Consider the following 12,759-nt stretch of genomic DNA (forward strand, 5'->3'; position numbering starts at 1 on the left):
AGTTATCCACTTTGGTAGAAAAAAACAGAAAGGCAGAGTATTTCCTAAATGGTGAAAGATTGGGGAATGCAGATGCTCAAAGGGACCTGGGTGTCCTTGTACATGAGTCACTGAAAGTGAATGTGCAGCAAGCCATTAGGAAGGTAAATGGTATGCTGGCCTTCATTACAAGAGGATTTGAGTACAGGAGTAAAGAAGTCTTACTCCAATTATATAGGGTCTTGGTGAGACCACACCTGGAGTACTGTGCACAATTTTGGGTTTCCTTACCTAAGGAAGGATATACTTGCCATAGAGGGAGTGCAACGAAGGTTCACGAGATTGATTCCTGGGATGGCAGGACTGTCGTATGAGAAGAGCTTGAGTAAACTAGGCCTGTATTCTCTTGGATTCAGAAGAATGAGAGGGGATCTCATTGAAGCATACAAAATTATTACAGGGCTTGATAGGGTGGATGGTGGGAGAATGTTTCCCTTGGCTGGGGAGTCTAGAACCAGGGGCCACAGCCTCAGGATAAAGGGTAGGCCATTCAGGACTGAGATGTGAAGTAATTTCTTCAGAGGGTGGTGAATCTTTGGAATTCTCTAGCCCAGAGGGCTGTGGAGGCTCAGTCATTGGGTATATTCAAAACAGAAGTCGATAGATTTCTGACCAGTAAGGGCATCAAGGGATATGGCGATAGGGCCGGTGAATGGAGTTGAGGCAGAAGATCAGCCATGATCTCATTGAATGGCGGAGCAGGCTCGAATGGCCGACTCCTGCTCCTATTTCTTATGTTCTAAGAGAGAGCGAGAGGAGGGGGAGATTACTGACGCTGTCGGGGTGGAGAACTGGTGATGACTGTCTGTGTGTTTCAGCAAAGAAGAAGAAAAAAACCCGCGGGGATCACTTCAAGCAGCGATTCAGGAAGAATTTCCAGTCCCTGTTGGAGGAACAGGTAGAGTTTATTGTCGGCTTGCACCTCGCCCATGCCGGGGGGGGGGGGAGAGGGGCAACAGTCTGTGTCTGGGGGAGGGGAGGGGGTGACAGTCTGTGTCTGGGGGGGAGGGGCGACAGTCTGTGTCTGGGGGGGAGGGGCGACAGTCTGTGTCTGGGGGGAGGGGCGACAGTCTGTGTCTGGGGGGAGGGGCGACAGTCTGTGTCTGGGGGGAGGGGCGACAGTCTGTCTGGGGGGAGGGGCGACAGTCTGTGTCTGGGGGGAGGGGCGACAGTCTGTGTCTGGGGGGAGGGGCGACAGTCTGTGTCTGGGGGGAGGGGCGACAGTCTGTCTGGGGGGAGGGGCGACAGTCTGTGTCTGGGGGGAGGGGCGACAGTCTGTCTGGGGGGAGGGGCGACAGTCTGTGTCTGGGGGGAGGGGCGACAGTCTGTCTGGGGGGAGGGGCGACAGTCTGTCTGGGGGGAGGGGCGACAGTCTGTCTGGGGGAGGGGAGGGGGCGACAGTCTGGGGGTGGGGGGGCGACAGTCTGTCTCTGGGTGGGTGGGAGGGGGTAGGGAGCGACAGACTGGATGGGTGGAGGGGGCGACAGACTGGGTGGGTGGAGGGGGCGACAGTCTGGGTGGGGGTGGGGGGTGACAGTCTGTGTCTGGGGGAGGGGGGGGACAGTCTGTCGGGGGGAGGGGGCGACAGTCTGGGGGTGGGGGGAGCGACAGACTGGGTGGGTGGAGGGGGCGACAGTCTGTGTCTGGGTGGGGGTAGGGGGGTGATCATTGAAATGTATAAAACTCTTAAGGGGATGGACAGGGTAGATGCTGAGAGGATGTTTCCCCTGGCTGGAGAGTCTAGAACCAGGGGTCACAGTCTCAGAATAAGGGGTTGGCCATTTAGGTCTGAGATGAGGAAAAATTTCTTCACTCAGAGGGCGGTGAATCTTTGGAATTCTCTGCCCCAGAGGGCTGTGGAGGCTCAGTCGTTAAGTATATTCAAGGCTAAGATCGAGAGATTTTTTAATATTAAGTGAATCAAGGGACATGGGGATCGGGCGGGAAGGTGGAGTTGAGGTCGATGATCAGCCATGAATGATCTCACTGAACAGCAGAGCAGGCTCGAGGAGCTGTATGGCCGACTCCTGCTCCTATTTCTTATGTTCTTTATTATTTAACCCTTTGAGCCAGTGGTACAGCTTTTGCCTGTTCCAGTACTGGTGCCAGTGTTCCATGAAATGGAACCCCTCTTTCCGACACCAATCTTTCAGCCGCATATTTACTGCCCTGATCTGTTCCAATTTGCACATGGCTCGGGTAATAATTCTGAGATTACGACCCTCGAGGTCCTACCCTACTTCCCTCTGCTCAGGATGCTGGACTGATTGCCATGACAAGGAATTAACAATTGTATTTAATTTCTGACAAAACAGAACCTGAGTACGAGTGAGGGACCGAACTACCTGACAACCTGCGCCCCTCCCTCCAAACTGCCCCAGCGCCATTTCTGTGCAGTGTGCGGCTTTCCGTCCAACTACACCTGTGCATCGTGTGGAGCCCGCTACTGCTGCGTCAAGTGCCTGGGGACACATCAGGAAACCAGGTACGTTTTAGATCCAGCTTCGCTCTCAACCATGCCACAGCCCCAAAACACACTGTCTGCGTCAGCACGGGTTAGATACAGAGTAAAGCTCCCTCTACACTGTCCCATCAAACACTCCCAGGGTAGGTACAGCACGGGTTAGATACAAAGTAAAGCTCCCTCTACACTGTCCCATGAAACACTCCCAGGGCAGGTACAGCATGGGTTAGATACAGAGTAAAGCTCCCTCTACACTGTCCCATCAAACACTCCCAGGGCAGGTACAGCACGGGTTAGATACAAAGTAAAGCTCCCCCTACACTGTCCCATCAAACACTCCCAGGGCAGGTACAGCACGGGTTAGATACAGAGTAAAGCTCCCTCTACACTGTCCCATCACACTCCCAGGGCAGGTACAGCACGGGTTAGATACAGAGTAAAGTTACTCCATTTTCCTCACTGACCATCCTTTATCTCTCTGAGATGGCAGAGTTTCAGCCAGCTTAATGCTGTGGACCCATTCCCTCAGGTGGGCAAGATGGAGACTTGCCGACCCTTACATTTACACAATGCAGACGCCTTTGAACTCTTCAGTCAGGGTTGGCTTTGAGTGAGGTCCCGAAGTTGGTTGGTCAGTCAGTAACTAACTCCTGTTCCACCCGGCCCTCAAAGTTTGGATTGATGGGTGTGTCAGGACACTGCTGGCAGGGACAGTGAGCGGCCCCAAGGTCACTCAAGACACAGACCAGCAAATCCCATTACAAACGAGTGGGTCAAAATCCAGGCCTTCCTGGTTAGTATCGCTCCGATACTCCGTCCCATACTCAGCAGCGGGGGAGCCCTATTCCTACTGCTAGCTTTAGAAAGCTGGCGCCCTGCAGCTTAACAATGACTCAATTTAATGATCATCTCCCCTGCAGGTGTCTGAAGTGGACGGTGTGAATTCTGGAGTCCAGGAGCTTTTGTGCAGCCAGTGCCCAGCAGACAGTGACTGCGACCCTGCCTGAATTATCGAAACAGACTGACTTCTTCGACTTTCTGGGCTGGTTTAAACTTGACAGCAGCCTTGGGGGCCCAGATAAGGCCAGCTGGGATGTTGTTTGTGGCTGTGCAGAGGTTCCCGTGGGCTGCAGACAGACGATTGTCTCTTTTTTTTTTTTAAATGTGGGTTTTGATTACGAAATCTCGTGTAATGTAGCAACCATGCCGGCTTCATGTTACACCATCAGTACCGACCTGAACAGTCAGACGGGGCCTCGGTTCAACGTCTCATCCCAAGGACAGTGCCGCAACCCCCCTCGGTACTGCGATGGAGGATCTGCTAAGGATACGAGCTCAAGTCCTAGACTGGGGACCTCCCCGGCCTCGGGACCCCGGGCTGGGGCTCCCCCGGCCTCGGGACCCCGGGCTGGGGCTCCCCCGGCCTCGGGACCCCGGGCTGGGGCTCCCCCGGCCTCGGGACCCCGGGCTGGGGCTCCCCCGGCCTCGGGACCCCGGGCTGGGGCTCCCCCGGCCTCGGGACCCCGGGCTGGGGCTCCCCCGGCCTCGGGACCCCGGGCTGGGGACCAAGTTAACCCTTCCTTCGAAGTAGCTGATTACACACACACACACAGTAATGGTGACAAGCCTCCAAAGGGAGAGACTCTTGACATTTGTGGTTTCAGTTGCTACAGTTCTGTCTTTGCTACTGTTCATAGTCATGAGCAAGCTGTAAAGGAACAATCGCATTTACCTACAGTTGTGGCAGTGGGCCCCCTTATCATGTGGTTGTACTCCAGCCTCGAGTGTTGCAACACATTATTTCTTCACCAGACCCAATACTGTGCAGTTAAGTGCGATCAGTTGTGTTTGAAGTGTGTATTCACACTTGGTAATGTGTGTAAAAGGTTCCTGTTTGCACACTGATAAACTCTTTGTTCTTAGGTTACGGCCAGTTGTATATTTATTTATCACGCTAGAGTTAACCCTAGTGTTAGTGACTCACTCAGAAACTCTTGAGTATTGTGTGCAATTTTGGTCGCCTTACCTGAGGAAGGATGTTCTTACCATGGAGGGAGTGCAGCGAAGATTCACCAGACTGATACCTGGGATGGCAGGAATGACGTATGAGGAGAGATTGGGTCAATTGGGCTTATACTCACTGGAGTTTAGAAGAATGAGAGGGGATCTCATTGAAACTTATAAAATTCTAACAGGACTAGACAGACTAGATGCAGGAAGGATGTTCCCGATGGCGGGGAGTCCCGAACCAGGGGTCACAGTCTAAGGATAAGGGGTAAGCCATTTAGGACTGAGATGAGGAGGAATTTCTTCACCCAGAGAGTGGTGAACCTGTGGAATTCTCTACCACAGAAGGCAATAGAGGCCAATTCATTAAATATATTCAAGAAGGAGTTAGATATATTTCTTAAGTCTAAAGGGATCAAGGGATATGGGGAGAAAGCAGGGACAGGGTACTGAGTTTGGATGATCAGCCATGATCTCATTGAATGGCGGAACAGGCTCGAGGGGCCGAATGGCCTACTCCTGCTCCTATCTTCTATGTTTCTATGTAAACTCCCTCAACTGAAACCGAACTAGAAGGGGCAGTGGTATTGGTGGAAGCAGTTCAGATATTACTGAACATGTTTTTGGACAAGGCGTGAAAGTGGACAGAACAGTGACCGATGAAATGTAATGCAGACATGGGAAGGAAAAATAGGCCACACACACCTCGGGAATGGTGTTGAAATAGCTGAAAGAAAGACTTGCATTTCTCTAGCGCCTTTCACAGCCTCGGGACGTCCCAAAGCGTTTTACAGCCGATGAAGTATTTTAAAAATGTAGTCACTGTTGTAATGTGGGAAATGGAAACGTGGCAGCCAATTTGCGCACAGCAAGCTCCCACAAACAGCAATGTGATAACGACCAGATCATCTGTTTGTGATGTTGGTTCAGGGATAAATATTGGCCAGGACACTGAGGAGACCTTCCCTGCCCTTCAAATACTGACACTGGGATCTTTCACAGCCACTTGAGAGGGCAGATGGGGCCTCGGTTTAACGTCTCATCTGAAAGACGGACACTCCGACAGTGCGGCGCTCCCTCAGTACCGCCCGTCCGACAGTGCGGCGCTCCCTCAGTACCGCCCCTCCGACAGTGCGGTGCTCCCTCAGTACTGCCCCTCCGACAGTGCGGCGCTCCCTCAGTACTGCCCCTCCGACAGTGCGGTGCTCCCTCAGTACTGCCCCTCCGACAGTGCGGCGCTCCCTCAGTACTGCCCCTCCGACAGTGCGGCGCTCCCTCAGTACTGCCCCTCCGACAGTGCGGCGCTCCCTCAGTACTGCCCCTCCGACAGTGCGGCGCTCCCTCTGTACTGCCCCTGGAATGTCGGCCTACATTTTTGTGCTCAAGTCTCTGGAGTGGGGCTTGAAACCACAATCTTCTGACTCGGGCAAGTGTGCTACTGACTGAACCATGGCTGACACCTTTTTGTAACGATCTTCTGGTCTTGTGAAAGGATTTCTTACTTGCAAGCAGCAAATCACTAGCGAGTATTCAGTATAATGTAGTGAGATGGCTGGTGTATTTAAATGAGGATTTCCTTGGGTTTGCAATGAAGGAACTGCTGAGATTGGAGGGTGGGTGGGAGTGGGTAGAGTATAATGGTGAACGGCAAACACATTTGCAGAAAATCCAAACTTGAGCCTTTGTTGTTATAGCCAAAGAGTAAATTTGAAATCCTGCAGCATGGGGTTGGGAGAGTGGGTTTGGCCTTTGAACTCTGGGGTTTAAGTTGCAATCCAGCCCAGGTACCTGGATTGAGCATCCCCTCTGCTGACTGTAAGGGTCACCTTTGGCCGAGGAAGGGTCGGCAGACGGTGCCTGGACACCTTTGACCGAGGGAGGGTCGGCAGACGGTGTCTGCACATTTGGCCGAGAGAGGGTCGGCAGACGGTGCCTGGACACCTTTGGCCGAGGAAGGGTCGGCAGACGGTGCCTGGTCACCTTTGGCCGAGAGAGGGTCGGCAGACGGTGCCTGGACACCTTTGACCGAGGGAGGGTTGGCAGACGGTGTCTGCACATTTGGCCGAGAGAGGGTCGGCAGACGGTGCCTGGACACCTTTGGCCAAGGTAGGGTCGGCAGACGGTGCCTGGTCACCTTTGGCCGAGGGAGGATCGGCAGACGGTGTCTGTGCATGTTTGGCCGAGGGAGGTCGGCAGACGGTGTCTGGTCACCTTTGGCCGAGGGAGGGTCGGCAGACGGTGTCTGTGCATGTTTGGCCGAGGGAGGGTCAGCAGACGGTGTCTGTGCATGTTTGGCCGAGGGAGGGTCGGCAGACGGTGTCTGGACACCTTTGGCCGAGGGAGGGTCAGCAGACGGTGTCTGGTCACCTTTGGTTCACTAAGTAGCTGAGTGTCTACTGTACCAGTTGGTATAATTGGTGCTTCTAACAAACTGAATGACAAATATTTTGAAAGATTTTAATAAGTCAAAGTAAAGTTTTTTTTAAATCTGATAATCCAACGAGTCCCAAACATGTGATGGCAACTGGAATTACAGAGCATCCACCACCACAGGTAGAATCTGAGCAAAACAACAATAAATGATTCTGAAATAACAACAGAAAATGCTGGAAAAACTCAGCAGGTCAGGCAACATCTGTGGACAGAAATTTGAGTTGACGTTTCGGGTCGAACCCTTCTTCAAAAATGATTCTGAATTGAGTGAGATTTACAGATCCCACTCTGTGTGTGATTGAAGCGAGTGAGATCTGGAGACCCCACTGCACGAAATCTGAATAAAAGCAGAACATGCTGGAAACGCTCAGCAGGCCAGGCAGCATCTGTGAGCAGAGGGAGGTTAGGGGTTGGCCTTCCAGGGCGCTGACCTTTCATCAGGTCCAGTGTCACCGACCTGAAATGCTAACTCTACCTTCATCTCTCATTTCCATCGCTCCACCATCGGTGGCCGTGCCTTCAGCTGCCTGGGCCCTAAACTCTAGAATTCCCTCCCTAAACCTCTCCGCCTCTCTCTCCTTTGATGCTCCTTAAAACCGACCTCTTTGACCAAGCTTTTGGTCACCTGTCCAAATATCTCCTTGTGTGGCTCGGTGTCAAATTTTGTCTGATCTACGCTCCTGTGAAGCGCCTTGGGATGTTTTAGTACATTAAAGGCACTGATTCGACGTATTGCCAGAGGTCTCGTTCCATGATCTCCCACTGCCCGGCCCGCACACCCCCACCCAGCGGTCACCCGATGGGTCCACCCTCGCTCCCCCTCCCCCATCTTCCCACGCCAGTCAAACGACCTTTATTTCCTGCAACTCCAATATTTTTATAATAACTAATAAACTAAAAAGAAAATGGAAAAACGAGCACACGATTTAATGATTTCTCTCCCGGGATACTTGCAGCAGTGTCCGGGAGATAATTCCTGAGGGTTGGGAACCCGAATGCCAATATGTAAAGGGTGGAGCTTCTAATCCCACCCGACTGCCATCCCTCCACCCAAACAAGTCCTTTCTCCAACTACAGTTTCTGCCGCTCCAGGATTTCCCACATTTTGATAATTTTATCAGAAGCTAAGCTGTGTACAATAATTGCCTCCTTATATCGCTGCACCTTGTACTCAAGTCCAAACATGTGAAAATGCTGCTCCTGTTTCAGTGGGATGTTTCCGGCCAGAGCCATAAATCCCATGAAGACATCGTCCACGGGAAAAACGGGCAATTTCCTGGATTGCCGGTAAAGCTCAGGAACGAACGTCCCGGGCACCAGGTATCCTCGGGACGGGAAGTCTGCATAGACATTTCCCGGATAAAGGTTCTGGCTCACTTTATTCATGCCGTATCGGTAAACCATGGGGTGCCGGTGGATGTTACCAGAAATGAACTTTGTTGCATTTTCATCACCAGTGATGTAGTTCACGACCGCCTCGGGGTTGACTAATTCATCATCGTTGGCTTCAAGAGAGCAAAGTGAATCCGAGTCAGCTCAGTGACACGGAGACAGACGGACAGGAATAGAGACGCACATGGAAGATAGGACAGATGGACGTGGAGACAGGATAGAGGAGGCAGATGGAGACAAGACGCAGACAGGCGGAAATACAGAGAAACAGGTGGACACAAAGATAAGACAGGCGGCACAGAAACAGACTGACTCAGGCAGAGACCAGACACAGTCAGACGGACACTGAGATGGACACAGACAGTCAGATAAACACAGTGACAAACAGCCAGACACAGAGACAGGACACAGTCATAGACAGTCATGATGGAAATAAAAGCATACCCTGATGAGACCGATCATCAACGCCCTCAGGTAAACATAGAAGATAGGAGCAGGAGTAGGCCACAGCACACAGGCCCACCCAGCTTTGTGTCGTCTGCAAACTTGGAGATATTACATCTAGTTCCCTCGTCTAGATCATTAATATATATTGTGAATAGCTGGGGTCCTAGCACCGATCCCTGCGGTACCCCACTAGTCACTGCCTGCCACTTGGAAAAAGACCCGTTTATTCCAACTCTTTGCTTCCTGTCTGCCAACCAGTTCTCTGTCCAAGTTAGTACCTTACCCCCAATCCCATGTGCTTTAACTTTACACGCTAATCTCTTATGCGGGACCTTATCGAAAGCCTTCTGAAAGTCCAAATGCACCACATCCACTGGTTCTCCCTTATCAATACCAGTTACATCCTCAAAAAATTCCAGTAGATTAGTCAAGCATGATTTACCTTTTGTAAATCCATGTTGACTTTGTCCGATCCTGTCACTGTTTTCCAAGTGCTCTGCTATTACATTTTTTATAATGGACTCTAGCATTTTCCCCACTACCGATGTCAGGCTATAATTCCTCGTTTTCTCTCTACCACCTTTTTTAAATAGTGGGGTAACATTAGCTACCCTCCAATCCATGGAAACTGTTCCAGAGTCTATAGAATTTTGGAAGATGACCAGCAATGCATCTACTATTTCCAGGGCCACTTCCTTAAGTACCCTAGGATGTCGATTATCAGGCCCTGGGGATGTATCGGCCTTCAATCCCATCAATTTCCCTAACACCATTTCCCTACAAATACTGATTTCATTCAGTTCCTCCCTCTCATTAGACCCTATGTTCCCCGACATCTCTGGAAGGTTATTCGTGTCCTCCTTTGTGAAGACAGAACCAAAGTATGTATTTAATTGGCCTGCCATTTCTTTGTTCCCCATTGTAAATTCCCCTGATTCTGACTGCAAGGGACCTACGCTTGACTTCACCAATCTTTTTCTCTTCACATAGCTATAGAAGCTTTTACAGTCAGTTTTTATGTTCCCTGGAAGCTTACTCTCATATTCTATTTTCCCCCTCTTAATTAATCCCTTTGACCTCCTTTGCTGAATCCTAAACTGCTCCCAATCCTCAGGTTTGCTGCTTTTTCTTGCCAATTTATATGTCCTCTCCTTGGATCTTATGCTATCCCTAATTTCCCTTGTTAGTCACGGTTGAGTCTCCTTTTTTGTTTTATTTTTATGCCAAACAGGGATGAACAAATTCTGTAGTTCATCCATGCGCTCTTTAAATGTTTGCCATTGCCTATCCACCATCAACCCTTTAAGTAACGCTCCCCAATCCATCCTAGCCAACTTGCGCCTCATACCATCATAGTTTCCTTTATTTAAACTCAGGACCCTAGTCTCTGAGTCAACTACTTCACTCGCCATCTTAATGAAGAAGAATATCATATTATGATCGCTCCTCCCCAAGGGGCCTCGCACAAGAAGATAGCTAATTAATCCTTTCTCATTACATAATACCCAGTCTAAGATGGCCTGATCTCTAGTTGGTTCCTCGACATATTGGTCCGTATACACTCTCGGAATTCCTCCACAGTATTGTTACTAATTTGGTTAGCCCAATCTATATGTAGATTAAAGTCACCCATGATAACTGCTGTGCACTTACTACACGCGTCTCTCATTTCCCGTTTAATGCCAACCCAAACCTCAGCATTACTGTTTGGGGGTCTGTATACAACTCCCACTAATGTTTTCTGCCCCTTGGTATTTCTCAGCTCTACCCATACAGATTCCACATCATCAGAGCTAATATCCTTCCTTACTATTGTGTTAATCTCTTTAACCAGCAATGCTACTCCACCTCCTTTTCCTTTTTGCCTGTCCTTCCTGAATATTGAATACCTCTGAATGTTGAATTCCCAGCCTTGGTCACCCTGGAGCCATGCCTCCATAATCCCAATTATATCATATCCGTTAACATCTATTCACGCAGCTAATTCATCTACCTTATTATGAATGCTCCTCGCATTAAGACACAAAGCCTTCAGGCTTGATTTTTTAACACTCTTAGTCCTTTTAGAATTATTATTTACTTTAGCCCTGTTTGATTTACACCCTTGATTTCTCTGCCTTCCACTTTTCCTTTTCTCCTTCCTGTCTTTTATTTCTATCCTTGCTTCCCTTTCCGCTGTCTCCTTGCACAGGTTCCAAACCCCCTGCCATTTTAGTTTAGACCCTCCACAACAGCACCAGCAAACACTCCCCCTAGGACATCGGTCCTGGTCCCGCCCAGGTGCAAACCGTCCAGTTTGTACTGGTCCCACCTCCCCCAGATCCGGTTCCAATATCCCAGGAATTTGAATCCCCCTCCCTTGCACCATTCATCTGAAATATCCTTCTATTTCTACTCTGACTAGCATGTGGCACTGGTAGCAATCCTGAGATTACTACCTTTGAGGTCCTATTTTTTAATTTACCTCCTAACTCCCTATATTCAGCTTTTAGGACCTCATCCCGTTTTTTACCTCTATCGTTGGTACCTATATGCACCACAACAACTGGCTGTTCGCCCTCCCCCTCCAGAATGCCCTGCAGCCGCCCTGAGACAACTTGACCCTTGCACCAGGGAGGCAACATACCATCCTGGAGTCTCATTTGCGGCCGCAGAAACGCCTAGCTATTCCCCTTACAATAGAATCCCCTATCACTATAGCTCTCCCGCTCTTTTTCCTCCCGTCCTGTGCAGCAGAACCATCCATGGTGCCAGGAAGTTGGCTGCTCCTGACTTCCCCCGATAAGCCATCTCCCTCAACAATATCCAAAGTGGTATATCTGTTTGAGAGAGGGATGGCCACAGGGGACCCCTGCACTACCTGCCTGCGCCTACTACTCTGCCTGGCGGTCACCCATTCCCTTCCTGCCTGTGCAGCCTGTACCTGCGGTGTGACCAACTCATTAAACATGATATCCACGATGTCCTCAGCATCGCGAATGCTCCAGTATGTATCCATTCGCAGCTCCAGCGCCGCAATGCGGTCTGCCAGTAGCTGCAGCTGGATACACATCCCGCACACATGGTCATCAGGGACACAGGAAGTGTCCCTGATTTCCCACATAGCGCAGGAGGAGCATGCCATGGGGCCGAGCTGTGCTGCCATGACTTACCCTTTAATTAATTTAAATTATATTAAATCAAATCAATACCGCTAATTACACTACAATTAAATGATATACTCAAGGGCCCTTTTTTACTAGCACTCCCCGCTACACAACAGAGACCTTAGAAATTATAACCACAAAATTTAAGACCTTCTAAACTTTATAAACAACCTTAACTGTCAAACTATAGAGTAGTAGAAATACTCAGCTAGCCGTACTCACCCAAACAGCTGCTTTCTCTTGCCCGTGTCACTTTTTGAATTGTGACATGGCTCTGGAACACCACCGCCGGTCTGTGAGATTGGTAAGCCTCTGAGGAAAAAAGCCCGCGAAACTGAGTTTAAATACTCACTGTACTGCCACTCTCTCCGCTCCCAACACCGGCCTCTCGTTCTTGATCATTGTCTCATGAACAACCAACCCCCCCCCCCCCCCAAACTAACCAACCCATCGATCTAACCAATCCTTCCACCCAACTAACCAACCCATCGATCTAACCAATCCTTCCACCCAACTAACCAACCCATCAATCTAACCAATCCTTCCACCTAACTAACCAACCCATCAATCTAATCAATCCTTCCACCCAACTAACCAACCCATCGATCTAACCAATCCTTTCACTCAACTAACCAACCCATCAATCTAACCAATCCTTCCACCCAACTAACCAACCCATCGATCTAACCAATCCTTCCACCTAACTAACCAACCCATCAATCTAACCAATCCTTCCACCCAACTAACCAACCCATCGATCTAACCAATCCTTCCACCCAACTAACCAACCCATCGATCTAACCAATCCTTCCACTCAACTAACCAACCCAG

At 50.1% G+C, this 12,759-nt stretch overlaps 2 protein-coding genes across 2 annotated transcripts; one reads left to right on the top strand and one right to left on the bottom strand.

The window, feature by feature from the left end:
- The first annotated feature begins 589 nt into the window (after positions 1-589).
- znhit1 (zinc finger, HIT-type containing 1) lies at positions 590-4,426 on the top strand. The gene is made up of 3 exons (XM_085977536.1): positions 590-937; positions 2,355-2,524; positions 3,424-4,426. Exons 1-3 carry the CDS (start codon positions 692-694, stop codon positions 3,443-3,445), a joined length of 438 nt encoding a protein of 145 aa, XP_085833662.1. The 5' UTR covers positions 590-691; the 3' UTR covers positions 3,446-4,426.
- A 3,588-nt stretch (positions 4,427-8,014) lies between these two features.
- Positions 8,015-10,451, bottom strand: LOC147091077 (beta-1,3-galactosyltransferase 5-like). The gene is made up of 2 exons (XM_085977160.1): positions 10,436-10,451; positions 8,015-8,448 (listed from the first exon to the last, which is right to left on the bottom strand). Exons 1-2 carry the CDS (start codon positions 10,449-10,451, stop codon positions 8,015-8,017), a joined length of 450 nt encoding a protein of 149 aa, XP_085833286.1.
- Positions 10,452-12,759: the final 2,308 nt, after the last annotated feature.

The sequence above is a fragment of the Somniosus microcephalus genome, unplaced genomic scaffold (genome assembly GCF_052327205.1).
Source record: "Somniosus microcephalus isolate GS21.2 unplaced genomic scaffold, FLI_Smic_1.0 unresolved_chr4, whole genome shotgun sequence".
NCBI classification, from domain to species: Eukaryota; Metazoa; Chordata; class Chondrichthyes; order Squaliformes; family Somniosidae; genus Somniosus; species Somniosus microcephalus.